General features: G+C 41.9%; 2 protein-coding genes across 2 annotated transcripts; one reads left to right on the top strand and one right to left on the bottom strand.

Moving 5' to 3' along the window:
* Window positions 1-354: 354 nt before the first annotated feature.
* srpk1b (SRSF protein kinase 1b) lies at window positions 355-11,720 on the top strand. Its single transcript, XM_058055344.2, has 16 exons — window positions 355-506; window positions 1,041-1,095; window positions 5,630-5,757; window positions 5,863-5,971; window positions 6,152-6,239; window positions 6,317-6,404; window positions 6,894-7,000; window positions 7,367-7,532; window positions 7,935-7,960; window positions 8,067-8,268; window positions 8,501-8,869; window positions 9,054-9,148; window positions 9,261-9,368; window positions 10,282-10,351; window positions 10,472-10,564; window positions 10,825-11,720. The coding sequence occupies exons 1-16, from the start codon at window positions 494-496 to the stop codon at window positions 11,007-11,009; spliced, it is 1,902 nt and encodes a 633-aa protein (XP_057911327.2). The 5' UTR covers window positions 355-493; the 3' UTR covers window positions 11,010-11,720.
* A 962-nt stretch (window positions 11,721-12,682) lies between these two features.
* On the bottom strand, window positions 12,683-14,555 carry lhfpl5a (LHFPL tetraspan subfamily member 5a). The gene is made up of 2 exons (XM_058055844.2): window positions 14,153-14,555; window positions 12,683-12,954 (listed from the first exon to the last, which is right to left on the bottom strand). Exons 1-2 carry the CDS (start codon window positions 14,553-14,555, stop codon window positions 12,683-12,685), a joined length of 675 nt encoding a protein of 224 aa, XP_057911827.2.
* Between the last annotated feature and the right edge of the window lie 212 nt (window positions 14,556-14,767).

Below are 14,767 nucleotides of genomic sequence, written 5' to 3'. Positions count from 1 at the left end.
AGAGGGCAGAGTTACACAATCGTGTTAAGCTCACCAACATTGAAGTACAATATTTTAGTTTTTTATTTTTTGTACTACACAAAGCACTACAGCTGTTAATTGTTCAATTAAAGTAATTTAAAAACTTTAATTAATTTATAGTCATGCAAGCACTACAACAATGCTTAAGCAATTAAAATTGTGAACTGTTGCCGTAAATGTAGTATTGGCCATAATGCTGTTTACTTTTAGTCGCGTGGGAAAGAACCAAACTTTCTTATTAACACAGAAACGTCGCGAGGTCAATTACTCCTTATTACACTTTATATAAAGTGGTAAAATGTTTAACACACAGAAGTGCGCCAGCAAGACGCAATTGCGCTTCCGTACAATGTTTTGGTATTTCCAACGTTTCTTGAACGCAACACTCTGACTGGTTTCAGCAGTGGACAAGCCACAGCTCTGGTATTTCCGACATCTCCTGAACCTATCTCTCACTGAGTGGTTTGCCGCGATGGAAAGAAAAGGTATAGTTGACAACTGTTCACTTTTAAATATACAAGTTTTTATGCGACACTTTTGTTGTTATTTTAGTTATTTCACGGGCTGACTGTGTTGTTACATGCGGTTTGTTTCTGGTAATGTTCATCACGCTAAGTGAAGTCTGAATAGCAAAAGTGGACCATGCGCTCTGCCGTGTGTGTATACGTTAGCAGTGATGCTAGCTGTAGCCATGAGACAAGCACTGTTCGGGGACGCTAAAACCTCCCAAGATGTATTCTTAGTCTTTAAGTCAGTTGGTTGTTTGCGTGTGTACACAATACACGCACACGATAGGTTATATTCATGATTAAAAAATGGAGGTGCAGTTTTTCGCCAACTTATAGGCATACTACGAAGGCCGCCGGTTAGCTAATAGAGAGCGTACTTCCGGTGAAGTTGTCAGCTAGCTAACTTCAACCCTCCTGGGTGTTTATTTACACCTGCATGTCAGACATGCGATATTTAATAATCATGTCAATATTGATTGTCGTTTTTTTCCTGTTCCTTATACTCGGCAGTACTCGCTTTGCAGGCGAGGAAGAAGAGGACAAAGCCGCGGAAACATGGCAAAAAGTAAGTAGAACGTTTTTACTTGTCAACAAAAATTTTAATTGTTTCTCTCATCAGCTGTGATTTGTATGTAATTTACTTCACCTGGTCGTATTCGTAACAACTGTACATTCACTCTTACTTAAAATAAAGTAATCACACTCCTGGTGTGATGAGAAGAAGCAAGTACGTAACTACTGACAGTGGATATAATTGTCTAAGGCTCAGCTGAATTTAATTATACTGTTTAATTATTACTGTCTTAAATTACACCCGTTTTTCCTGTTAATCATACCTCATCCACACTGGCTACAGCAACCCTAAGACCTTGTTCTCCACCATCAATAAACTCCCCAAACTCCCCAAACCCAGTGATAACATCTCTTCATTTCCAATATGAACAAAATATATTCCTATGACGGATCACTGTCAAAACAGATTATACTACATTCAATGTCAGCTTCATGTTACAGGAGCGTGCAAATGTATCTTTTTAAATTAAAATTAGATTAAAAATTACAATTGTAACCTTACAAAAATAAAGAAGTGAATATCGAATTTACCACACCATCGTGAACACAACGCCCTCTCGCAATCTGCCATGTATTCATCTGATTCATTCTTCATCTTAATCCTTGTTTATTTATTTATTTTGTGGTTTGCATGTGCATTAGTTGTGCCTAATGAAGTGGCTGATCTGTGCAAATCAAGTCTATTTTGCCTCTCGCTTTCCTTTGCTGTGTTGTGCTTTAAAGGATGTGAGTGTGGGAGTCAGACGCTAGTGATTTATACGTGACACCACATACCAGTTGACAAAGAGCATGTCCCAAGAATCGATGGAATCTTTCACTGCCACTTCTTTTGTCCCCAGTATTAACTGCAGCTTATTACATAACGTGTCAAGTCCTCATGCATCTTCGGTTCACGACAGCTCTGTGTCCACTCTGTCTTCACCCAGTGTGTTAACTGGTAACTTGGTAACTGGTATTGCGTTCTTTGCCATCGAGTCAAATAGTAAGGAAATAAATTGTGAGAATGACGCATTGCTAAGATTGTTCTTTACAAAATCTGTTGGCACTCTAGTAAAAACAACAAGGAATCTCCACCAGTGTGTTTTAAGTTAATTTAAGTATTTTATTCACTTTTTTTTTTTTAAAGAAAAACTGCATTCACTGTAGGCCAGATATACTTTCTGCCCTCCCCATTGCAGACATTTTAAAAAGGTAAATCAGCGTTTATTATAAACTCCTTTTGAAGTTGGGTTCACCGCTACTGGCACAACACCGGAAGTCCTCCGAAGCACTTGGAAGTGTGACCAACCACAGTGGAGTGGGCGTGACTGGGGGTTAGCCATGAGTGGAATAAATTAAAACAGACCGTTTTCCGTATGAAATCCAAAGAAATACAGCAGGAATAGGTGCAGATTCTGGTAGATCTAGAAATCTTTCATTTCTGGTTATTGTGTGTAGCTGCTCTATAGGAGTCCACAACTCGATACTCGAACATAATGGGTCCCCTTTAAGAGATAATTAATTGAAATGTCCTGCTTTATCTAATGGCCTACTTTCTCAGTGATGCTTGTGTCTGTGTTGTCACATCAGGTCTGCATCCGTGCTACGCGACTGATGCCGTTTGCTGAGTGAAGTGTAATAGACATCCATCTTTGCTTTGTGCTATGAAGTACTGTAGTCACATTTCTTGTAATAGTGCCGATGCAACGATTTCAGAAAATATGTTTATGTTGTGTTCTATTCCATACTGTTTGCTTGTGAATACCTTGGTATCAGTGGTATTTACAGCAACATTTTATTGCAAAGGAGTGTAATGCAGTAATGCAGATTAGGTTGCGTCTGAAGATGATGGTGTTGAAAGAGGAATAGTGTTGTTTTGGCATGAAAAGGAAGAAGTGGCTGATGTGGTCCCTCACCTGCAATGCAGTGCCGGGCTGCGTTGCCCAATCATGTCCTGGCAGTCAGTGAAAGGGGTGGGGCCAGAGGCCGACGGCAGCCAAGGAGAGTTCTCGGTCAGAGCGAGCTAGAGAGAGAGAATGTGTACGCTGATGCGAGTGCAAAAAGTGAGCAAGAGTCTGCGAGTGAACGCCGATGCCCTGAGCTCCAGGATTCGTCTCTTTCTCTTCTTTGCTGTGCTCTGCTTCCGTACCATCACTGATCACTCTTCCCATCTCCACTCTGCTTTCCATGTTCCATCCCTCTACCTTTTTTGTCCCTCCTCTCGGCTAATGGAGTGAGTGAGAAGATTTTTGAACACCTGCCTTATTCTCCTCCACTGTCCGGTCCTCTTTCCTGCATCACGTCCCATGGGCATCCGTGCATCCTGTAGGTAAGCAGGCAGGCTTAATAAACGTTTTGGTTTATTTTCTAGAGTCAGGTCAGTATTACACTTTGCCCTGCAAGTATCCAGATTTTTTGCCCTTGTCTGCCACCCAGCAGGTTTTGATTTGTCAGTTAGGTTCTGTGGATGTGCTGCAATAAAAATGCACATGCTGCAACTTAGAAGGCACACATGTTTTATTCTCAGTTTAATATTGGCATAGGCGCTCATCTCTTACCTTATCTTGGCTTCTCCTTGTGATTTGTACATACCATTATAGTCTTGGTTCATTCTATACGCCTTTTTATCCCAATTACTAGCTACTTGCCTAAATAGCAGCATGTTTTAGTCGTTCATGGGGATTGTATCTGCGGTATCTGCCCATCTTGCTTTGCTTTAAATGTGCCTTACTTTTGCTGAGCTATGAATATGAATATGAGAAGCTGGAGCTGTGCTCAGGATGCTGCAGACGCAAGTAGAAAGCAAACAATATTATTTGCATTATCGCCTGCCTCTGTTTTTATTCATTCATAAATACAATAATTCAATGTCAAGGTTGCTTGATAAGAGCTCAGCATCCAACAGTAACGTGTAGTTACTTGAATTATGATTACAGTACTTAAAACCTTACACTTAATCTGATTGCTAAAACCACCCAAACCTGCTATACTTTCTACATAGTTTACCCGGACACCTGCGGTACTTTCCTCTTCATCAAAGGTTGAGGGTTCATGCCAATTGTGTGTGACTGCAGCCTGCAGGGAAAGATGTCTGACTGAGTGGATCACCTATATTCAAATCTTGGTCGCTGTGGGATTTTATAGATGCAGCATGAATTGTCAAATTCTTGCCATACAACCGTCATTTGTCATGTGGAAGGTAATAAGCCATCACATAGTTGCATTGCAGAGCTGAAGAATAGCTTTTGTTATCAATAGAACTGATTGTTTATGTCGTTATTATGAGGTTTGTAATGGTGTCTCTTTTATGAGTTTTCTGGTTGTTGTCTTCTCCCTAAGGTTGAAACAGTTTTTTCTAACCTTGGTAGTTTATTGACAGTATTTTTGGTAGCTTTTCAACTTGAGTCATATATAAAGTGATTTGTTTTGGGTATTTTTTTTCAAGGAAAACAAACACTGTTACTTTGCTTTGAGCTATCCTGTACTGAGCAACTGGAGAAAATTGTCTTTTAATAATTTAATCCACCATGTTCATATTTACACATCCCAACCTGTCTCTTTCCATCTGCTGTTCAGCAATGCAGTTAATGTTTAATGCTATTAGGTCCTGGTCGAAGGAGTCCCTATATTAGGGATGGGCAAGCTGCGGCCCGGGGGCCACATCTGGACCGCCAAGTGTTTTGAAAGTATTTAATTTAAACTTTTAACATACAAGCTGCAAGTTTCCAGGGTCGATATGAGACAACCATTTGATGGTTTAACTACAGTATACAGCTATATGCTAGTTATTTTTTAGTCATTCTTCATACACGGGTCGGTTAGGAGACATGTTGCCCCTTTGTGTTTTGTTGTCACAGTCAATTGGTGCACATTTGGATCATTGTCCAAACTGCAACTCGTTATTTTGATGTCCAATTTGGCAATATTTTGTCTGGCAGGAAAGTATCACAAAGATTGTATTGCTGTGGTTAATTGGGGTGGCCAAAGGGGAAACTGTGCTGACCCCAATTCCAGTGTCGCCCTCTTGAGTATAAGCTGCTATTTTGGTAACGGCTACAAAGGATTGGGATTCTCAAGAGATCAGAGGACAAAACGGAGAAAATGTCACATTTTCAGTGGTTCACAGGAAGTCGTATGTGTAATGTAGAGTATGTTCTTCAAAGACATAATTGAACTCCGAAGCACAAATGCGTCACACTAATTATACACGGTAGTATGTTGCATTTCTTTCATCATCCTTCTGACTAACATAGTACGAATTAATGGATTAGATTTCATACAGCGCTTTTCAAGGCACCCAAAGAGCTTCACAATGAAGCCGAGCCATTATTCATTCACTCCTCACAATCCTTACCAACACACTGGTGGTGGTAACCTACATTCTACATACCGGCTGTCACAGCTGCCCTTGGGTAGTCTGACGAAAACGTGGCTGCCAATTTGTGCCACCAAACATTCAGACACCGGGGCTACATGCTCCATCTCCTGAGCCACTGCTGCCCCATTTGTCCATTTCTTCTCACTTAATGGTCCTCCTTCATCTTCAGACCAGAGCCACAGGGTTGTGCTGTTGGTTCCAAGCCAAGTCAGGCAGACTCACCGGGCCCGGATCAAGATGAGGAGATTCTTGGCTCTGACGATGACGAGCAGGAGGACCCCGGTGACTACTGCAAGGGTACGGCGTCTCTCTTTGCCTATTAGTTTCTCGTAGGAAGTGAAAGCTTCAGACACAAAAGTCTCAAAGACACAGTTGGTGGGGAACCTGTCTTTGTTTGGCTAGGTGGCTATCACCATGTGAAGATTGGAGATCTTTTCAACAAACGGTACCATGTGATCCGTAAGCTGGGCTGGGGACACTTCTCCACCGTGTGGCTGGCCTGGGACATTCAGTAAGTTGACGCCTAACCGCGGATTGAATTCATTGTGTATTTAAAAAAACAAACAAACATTAACTTAACCTCTGCTAAACCTTTGAATAAGCAAAATGACACCAGGAGGAAGTAAGTGCTCACATTAGTTGTAATGACTAAAATTCTTGATTTCTATGTCTTTTCATACGTATCTTGCAGGGAGAAGCGCTTTGTGGCCATGAAGGTTGTAAAAAGTGCTGAACATTATACAGAGACTGCTTTGGATGAGATCAAGCTGCTCAAATCTGTAATGTTTACGCTTTTTGAATTTATTATGTTATTTCAATTTACTCATTCAGGTGTGTTTGTGGTTTTTTTTTTCAGGTGCGAAACACAGATACCAGTGATCCCAGCAGGGAGCGAGTAGTCCAGCTTCTAGATGACTTCAAAATCTCTGGCATGAATGGCACTCGTATCTTTTTGAAGATTTTTTTTCCTGTCTCTAAATTCTTAATTTACTAAGAACTTAAACGACATCCAAGTCACTCTCCAGCTATATAGTGCTTCATCTTAGTTCATCTTTTAAAAAAACGTTTGCCATCATTTTTGACATTGATATCAATCAGTGGTGACACGATACCGTTTGAGTCATCAGGCAAACTAAAGTCTCATTTTAGCACACCCCCAGCTCTCAGCGCAGCTATTTGTGGTTCCTCTGCTGTCAAACTAGCTGTGCCCATTTGCACATCCCTGGGTGTCAGTCTCTGATGCATTGACGCAGGCACCATCCCTTTTTATTCTTTCCCACAGCATCCAGTCTGCAGCTGTGCTGTATCGCAGCATGCCCACACATCCTCGGGTCTCGTTGTTATTCATTTGCAGCGGCTCAAGTCCACCGTTGGTCTACAAAATGGAACTAGTTTGTGAAGTGGTGTTCGCCCTTGACTTCGCTTTTCACCAGATGTATGCATGGTGTTTGAGGTGCTGGGGTACCACCTACTGAAATGGATCATCAAGTCAAATTATCAAGGGCTGCCGCTGCCGTGTGTTAAGAGTATCATTAGACAGGTAATGTAGATCTGCACAAACCCTCCTCACCTTTTGGCTTTATTGCTGTGTTGTCAAATAAGATTGTAAGATAGAAAAAAGTGTAGGCCTGTCACGATAGCATATTTTGCTGGTCGATAATCAATATTATTGACAACATTTTTTCAATAATGATATGGCATAATAATGATACATGTTATCAGAAGCAGTAAACATTAATTTCTCAAGAGTCTAACATTGTAAATGGAATGTCTATATCTACTTTGCCGACCAAATGTCCTGGTAAGCGTTGGCTCCCGGGACAAAACCTCTGTTGCACCTCCATCGGTAATGAGGTTGTGGTCTTTTAAAGTGTTAGGATGTTGATCTGCCTTTGCTTTCCTGCAGGTCCTGCAGGGTTTAGACTACCTCCACACCAAATGTAAAATCATCCACACAGACATCAAACCGGAGAACATTCTTCTGACTGTCAATGAGCCCTACATTAAGAAAATTGCAGTGGAAGCGACGCAGTGGCAGAAGACCGGTGCTGCACCACCTTCTGGCTCTGCAGGTCAGTTTTTCTTCTGCATGAACATTTACAAGTTTGATGTGTTGGATGGTCAAGCCATTTTTTGCCTTTTTAATTGACATCAGTAAAAAATACACTAGATGAATAAGTACTTGAAGATTCTGCTTGGCCACAAGCTAATAGGATTGAAACATTGAAAAACCTGAGAATTACCACTTGATTGGGTGTTTGTGTTGAGTGTTGCGATGAGTCATTTCTGACTGTGAATGTGGACATGATAAAGTTCCCTCTGAAGAACGTGAGACTCCCGCTGATCTTGCTGCCTCTGCATGACAGTCAGTGTTAATACATCTTGGTGTGACTCAGCTCCCACTGAGGTGATGGATGCACTGCACGTCCTTCACAAATAATCTAATCCTCCTCCTCTTTTCCGTCTTCCTACAGTCAGTACAGCTCCAGCACCCAAGACGGTAATTTTCTTATTTCTCTTCTTTGGTTGGTTTGGGTATTGTATAGATTGCCAAGTCAATATAAAGTATTTATTTAATGTTACGTTTATTTTTGTTCTCTCTCAAGATGGCCAAAATGTCTAAGAACAAAAAGAAGAAAATGAAGAAGAAGCAGAAGAAGCTGGCAGAGCAGCTCGAGTTGGGAGGTGTAATGGCACCGGAAGTCGAAGAGAAGGATGAAGAAACGACAGAAAGGACTGACAGCACCTCCTCTGCCAACATCCCGACGTCTGCCACTCTGCCAAACGACACAAATCATCCTGTCACCGGTGACTGACCAGACTATTCTTAACTCTAACGTCTAATGCAATATAAACCCAGTGGCCTCAATAGTAACGCATTTAACCTACAAAAGCTTAATCACAAACTCATCATGGTGCAAATCTGCACAGCATCATACATCATTATTAGATCTAAGAGAGGCAGCTTCTTAAAAGTGAAAGCCAGTTCCGCTGCAAATCACAACCTCTATAATAAACATTCATGTTAAATCTGTTCTAGAATCGCCAACCAACAAGCAACCCCAAAGTGCGAAAGAGGCCAATGTACACACAGAGGCCGTCAGTGAGGACAGCAACATGGAGGTCAACGGTCACACCTCCACACTGCTGAGCAAGGACGTCCCAGAAAAAGAGGAACGTGCGAGCCAGGATGTCGGTAATCAAGAGGACCCTCAGACGTGTAAAAGTTCCTCTGGCGACCCCGAGCATCAGTCGCAGGAGCAGCAGCAGCAGCAGCCTGCTTCCCTCAGCTCAGACGGTGTGACCTCTGAACTCAATGATGAAGTCAAAACTGAGAGGAAGGAGGAAGAGATGGACACGCAAGGGAAGAACGAAAAAGCTGGTGAAGATGAAGGAAACAGCCAAAATGGTTAGTTGGTGCCACACATTGCCGCACTCCTTCACTGGATGATGGAAGTAGGTTAAGATAGTTTAGACACCACACTTGCTGATCAGTGGGTCTTTGTGAACACATCATTAGCAAATTAAACAGAAATGAACTTATAATACAAAATAATAAAATTTTTCATCCTCCTGCGGTCATTTTTCAACAGAATCATCCAGTAGCTTGTTAGTGGACCCCCTGGACCCCCTGAATGCTGACAAGTTGCAAGTTAAGATCGCCGACCTTGGAAATGCTTGCTGGGTGGTGAGTGTGAATACTCCATTGCCTTTGTCATAAGCGCTAAAGTGTTTCTCCCAAATGCTATATGTTCAAGCCAGATCCATCAAACTATTTATGTTGAAATTGTCTTTTTCAGCACAAGCATTTCACAGACGACATCCAGACCCGTCAGTATCGATCACTGGAGGTGCTGATAGGATTCGGCTACAGCACACCAGCAGACATTTGGAGCACAGCCTGTATGGTAAAAAAAACATGCACAAAAAAGGACCCCCAGTACAATTTGTACCGTAACCACAAATAAAGAAGGCGTCTTGAGGGCATTTTGATGAGTCAACAAAACAAAGCACACATGAGCATGTGACAAGATGCACAAACAAACCTTATAGACACTCCCGATCAAAATTATAAGACGAGTTGAGAAATTTCAAGTATTAACTTATGATAAAAAAAAATAACTTTACTTTGTTCCATGACCCTCAGGATCTTTGAGGAAGTTTAAAATGACCGTCGTAATGCGTCTTTAACCTCGGCAGCATTGCTCGTGCAGCAACACAATTCAACCGTTTAAAGAGATTATGGCTGTGAATACCATTCATTCATTTTCTACCGCTTATCCTTAAGAGGGTCGCGGGGGTGCTGGAGCCTATCCCAGCTGTTTTCGGACTGGTGGCCAGCCAATCACAGGGCACATATAGACAACCATTCCCACCCACATTCATACCTGTTGCCAATTAACCTAGCATGTTTGTGGAATGTGGGAGGAAACAGGAGTACCTGGAGAAAACCCACGCATGCACGGGGAGAACATGCAATCTCCACACAGAGATGGCCGAGGGTGGCATTGAACTTGGGTCTCCTAGCTGTGAGGTTTGCGCGCTAACCACTCAACCTCCGTGCAGCCCACATTGAATACATTTGGCTTTTAATGTTGTTGGCTGTTAATGTTGTTTGCAATACACTGCGGAATCTAACTCCGATTTTGACTTTTTAGGTTTTTAAGCTCCACTTGGAACCTCCTTAATATCCAACAGTGCGGAAATGTAAACGCTGGCAATTTCTCAACTGGTCTCAGAATTTTGATGTGGAGTTGATAACAGAGCTATATTTGATTTTGAGTTCTCATGCATGTTTGTACTTCCTGATTTTTTCTTTAGGCCTTTGAACTGGCCACTGGAGACTATCTGTTTGAACCTCATTCAGGAGAAGATTATTCCAGAGATGAAGGTTTGTGTTTCATCTTCTAAGCTACGAGATACAATGAGCACAAACAACCTGAGAGAAATCCTATATTTCTAAAAATTCCTTATTTTCCTGCATAACTGAAAGTCACGTGTCTCCCTCCAGATCACATAGCTCTAATCATCGAGCTGCTTGGTAAAGTTCCGCGGAAGTTGATAGCGGCAGGCAAATACTCCAAGGAGTTCTTCACCAAGAAAGGTAAAACGCCCCCTGCCATCCAAGCCGTATGATTTCTGCCCCCTTTCACCGAGCTCCAGGGTTTTAGCCTGAGGCCCTCATGGCTCCAGGGAACGACCATCTGCTGTGTCTGAGGACAGAATCCGCATGTAGACTGTAGTGCAAATATATTTGTAATTCAAGTTTACTACACCATATGACTTGTGTGTTTGCTGTGGTATGTGAATAATTGGCCTCCATTATCTATTTTGGTCATTTTAGACGTGTCATTTCCCCCCCAGGCGACCTGCGACACATCAACAAGCTGAAGCCATGGGGCTTGTTTGACGTGTTGGTGGAAAAGTACGAGTGGCCCAAAGAGGAAGCCCACACCTTCAGCAGCTTCCTGCAGCCCATGCTGGACCTGGTACCCGAAAGGAGGTCCACAGCGGCCCAGTGTCTCGCTCATCCATGGCTCTCATCCTAAAAGCGCCACATTGCGTGCACACATCTACACTTGATTGCCAAAGGATTAGGTGTGAAGATTCTGGGCTTTAGAACAGAAATATTCGGACTCTCAGGCCTTTGACTGTGTCTGCATTCCTTCACGGCCTTCAAATGCAACCCACAAAAACTTTGAACATCAGTGAAGCCTGCAGTTTAGTCTCCATCCTTATTTAGAGACTACTGACGGAACAGAACCCCCTGAATCATCTTCATTGCAAACTGCAGCACCGTGTTTGCTTTTGTATTTCTGTCTTCATCTTTTTTTTCCCTCTTCAGCACATCACTCTCTTTCAGGTCTTTAGGTACTCTTAGAATTGAAAATAAAACTTTGCTGGATTTCAAAAGAAGTTGCACTTGATTGTAACGGCAGGAGCAAGGAGGTTTCCATCAAATTGTTAAATGACTTTTACATCACAATAAGATCCAAATCTGTATGTTTACCATTGAATTAGCAGTGCCAGCTACCATGCCTTGTGGCTATCAAAATCAATTTATCAATTACAAAATGTTTCTCTGTCCTGCAAAGTATATTTAAACATTTCTACATTCATATACAGTAAGAAGAGATGAGATAGAGCTAGATTTTATACCTTTTGTTATGGATAGTGTTGTTGCTTTCAATACTTGGCACAAAACAATGTCGATAACATGCACAAAGTTTTGTCTAATAAAAGACTGGATTGAAACAGAATATCAGTGTATCAAAATGTCAGGCGGTTTTGAACTTTTTGGTTTCTTCTTGACCACACTTTGTGATCACAAAGAGACTAGTGCTGACATCTTCGACTGGTGAGAGTCAACTTGTCTAAATAAACTACTTAGCGCCATAGTTACCCCCATATTGTGATTTTACGCCACAAAATATTAGTACTCTTTAATTTTATCTACATACTGTATTTAGAATCTTTCATCTTAAATATGCCGTTTAAGAGTTTGAATATGACTCAAAGAATGCTAACACCTAGCATGATAGCGTTCGGTGACGAACAATGCTAGTGTGTCCATTTAGCTAGCTAGCAATGCTAAAATGAACATATATGCTCAACAAGAGGCACTAATATCTTGAATATTGACATCAAGTTGTCAATTATCCACACAAAGGAAACTATGTAACAAATTATAACATCAGGAAACATTTTGGGCAATTCAATTAAGTAATTTCAATCGCAGAAACTTGACGAAAATGCCGAGAAGGGCATGGATTTTGAGCGTCAAATCCGCATCAAAAGGACCAACACAAGTGGAGGAGGAATGGCTGTTTTCGTGGACAAACATCGGAACTACAAAGTGGTAAAGAGCATTTCATTCGTAATTCATAACATTTTAGAATGACTAACGATTGAACTGTAAAGAAAAAAAGCGGTTTATATAGAACATCTAAGTCAAGCTCAAAGATGGCGACTTCAATATTGATGTAATGAATCCAAATAAGCAAAGGATAATACATGACTTTATGGATACAATGCACAGTTTGAGTCTCTATCCCAAACTCATCAGAACAAACAGAAAAACCAACCATTGTTGGTTGATATTCTTCAACTCTTTCCATTCTTGTCAAGAGGTCACCAGTGGATTTAGGCATTATCTGTAGTGGAGGGAAAAAAAACATGTTTAAACTTTGCATCTTCCCCTCTCACATCCTATATTTCTTCATCAATGCAGGTATGTCCTCCCCTCCCTGCTGATACCTTTCCCCTCCACCTGGAAGTCCTCAGGAAGCAGCTTGTCCTGTCTGCTGCCCAGGCTGAAGGCCAGGAAAGCCAGGATGAGCGAGTCCATGATGCTGATGATGGCGAGGATGTAGGCCCAACGCACCGTGCAGTGACCCAGGGTGTATTTGTCGGTCCGCTGGCCGCACATACGCTTCACCTCGTCAGAGTCCCAGCCATCGGGGTAAATCATGCAGCCAATCACCATGCAGGCACCTGGAAGGTGAGTCCAGATGGAATGATGTTGAACGTGAGGATTTTATTTTAAATTTTATTTAAAAAGTAACATAAAGTTAGAAATCCCATAGTTTGTTGCAAGTAGCAACCTGTCCCACTTTGTTGGACGGTCCTTGAACACCTCTTATTTGGTCCCAAATGCTGATACATAAGATAAAATTTGATGATTTTATTGAGTGCTCATGTGCATATTTCTATGTTGGATTTGTTCACAACCTCACATTAATTTATGCTAGCAAACAACAAATTATTATCTTCTCTCTGCAAAACAAACTCCAGGCTGGTACTGCTGGATGGTGGCTCTGTATTCATTTCCTGTCCTAGTTATATACAATATCTAATATTTGATCAATTAGATGAAATGCAACAAAATGGGCAGCAATGAAGTATGAACAGGTATTCAAGAGTCGATTGGAGCCGATTGTGACATTCCAATTTGGAAGTGTTTTCAACCATTGTGACAGTGTGCAACGATGCTCGCTAGTTTGGCTGTAATTGTGCAAAAAAAACAAAAAAGATGATTGTGCAAAGCAGGATTAAACACCTCCGGTTTATAGAGAGTGTCCCGTTTCTGACACACTACACTATAGCTAACCATATCTAGCTAACGTTACGATTGTGCAAATGATATCTAAACTCTTAGCAAGTATTCCTTATCCAAAATCTGGCTGTATGTGTATTAGAGATGAATAAATGAGCTCAACGTGATGAATTAATAATGTATATAAATTACTATAATTCAGCTATATCCTCACACACACACACAGCAGCTCAACTCGATATGATGCTCATTCATTATTGACACTACACACACACACCTGGCCGTTTGCTGTCCGAAATGGTCATTGTGAACTATCAAGTGGCAGGATTGAAACAGTAGAACACACACGTCTCCCTTTCACTCCTCACGTTCCATTAAAAGTTAAAGCAATGCCCTTGGTGGAAAAGGTTTGGGCCCCCCGGAGATGAAAAAACTAAAAACCAAGAACAAAATAGATGCATATGAACTGTTTCGACACTTCATTGGGTAGATTTACACGATATAACATGACACCACTTTGCAGTAGTCCAGATGTTTCTAAAGTTTTTTTCTTTTTTGCAAACAACCACAGCAACAAACATGGTTTGGTGTACCTAATATTGTGTCCTGTGCCGTAACCATGCATGAGGTGCTTACTGGAGGCCAGCTGCATCCAGGCGCAGATCTTGTACACACTGCCCGCGTTGCAGAAGAAGAAGAGACTGAAGCACACGATGCTCCCCACAACCAGCAGCGTGGAGATGCCGACGAAGAACATGGCCGTCTTAAAAGCTCCGGATGGGATGGATCCAAAGTCCAGTGCGCTCCCTTTGCAGATGAGCTCCGAGGTGAGTGCGTTCCCGATGCAGTAGTGGAAGAGGCCGAAATAACCAGCTTGTGGCGTGTTGACGCTGTCCCCGATCCAGTAGGGCTGGATGAACACCACCACAGTGATCACAGCGAAGGTGATGGTGAACACCGTCCACAAGACGCCCACGGCTCGAGCGTTACGGACGTAGTTGGTGTGGTAGATCTTAGCCGCCTCTTTGGCTGGCAACATGGTGATCTAGAAGTTGCTTTTTAATCGGTGTGGTTTAAACTAACTTTCTGAACCAACACAGCTTCCGTGCAGACATCAGAAACGACCACCTGGAGAAGGACCGCACCTTATAAACGCCGTTAATGAATGATTCATGGTAAGTGGACGCCGTTTGTCTGCCAGGTGGACACTTTCACTCAAAGGTATTACGTTCACGTTCATCCTAAAGTGGC

Source organism: Doryrhamphus excisus, linkage group LG18, assembly GCF_037039965.1.
Source record: "Doryrhamphus excisus strain RoL-2023G ecotype Guam linkage group LG18, RoL_Dexc_Guam_v1.1, whole genome shotgun sequence".
In the NCBI taxonomy this organism is placed as follows: domain Eukaryota; kingdom Metazoa; phylum Chordata; class Actinopteri; order Syngnathiformes; family Syngnathidae; genus Doryrhamphus; species Doryrhamphus excisus.
The sequence above is the reverse complement of the archived record's forward strand: the minus strand, read 5'-3'. Positions and strand labels throughout refer to the sequence as shown.

Bases quoted from the DNA above. Each gene is read 5' to 3' on its own strand.
- srpk1b (XM_058055344.2), top strand. The intron at 9,149-9,260 runs GTGAGTGTGAAT...TGTCTTTTTCAG, and splicing joins TTGGAAATGCTTGCTGGGTG to CACAAGCATTTCACAGACGA. The intron at 9,369-10,281 runs GTAAAAAAAACA...TTTTTTCTTTAG, and splicing joins TTTGGAGCACAGCCTGTATG to GCCTTTGAACTGGCCACTGG.
- lhfpl5a (XM_058055844.2), bottom strand. From the start codon at position 14,555: ATGTTGCCAGCCAAAGAGGCGGCTAAGATCTACCACACCAACTACGTC. The intron at 12,955-14,152 runs GTAAGCACCTCA...CTCACCTTCCAG, and splicing joins CTGGATGCAGCTGGCCTCCA to GTGCCTGCATGGTGATTGGC.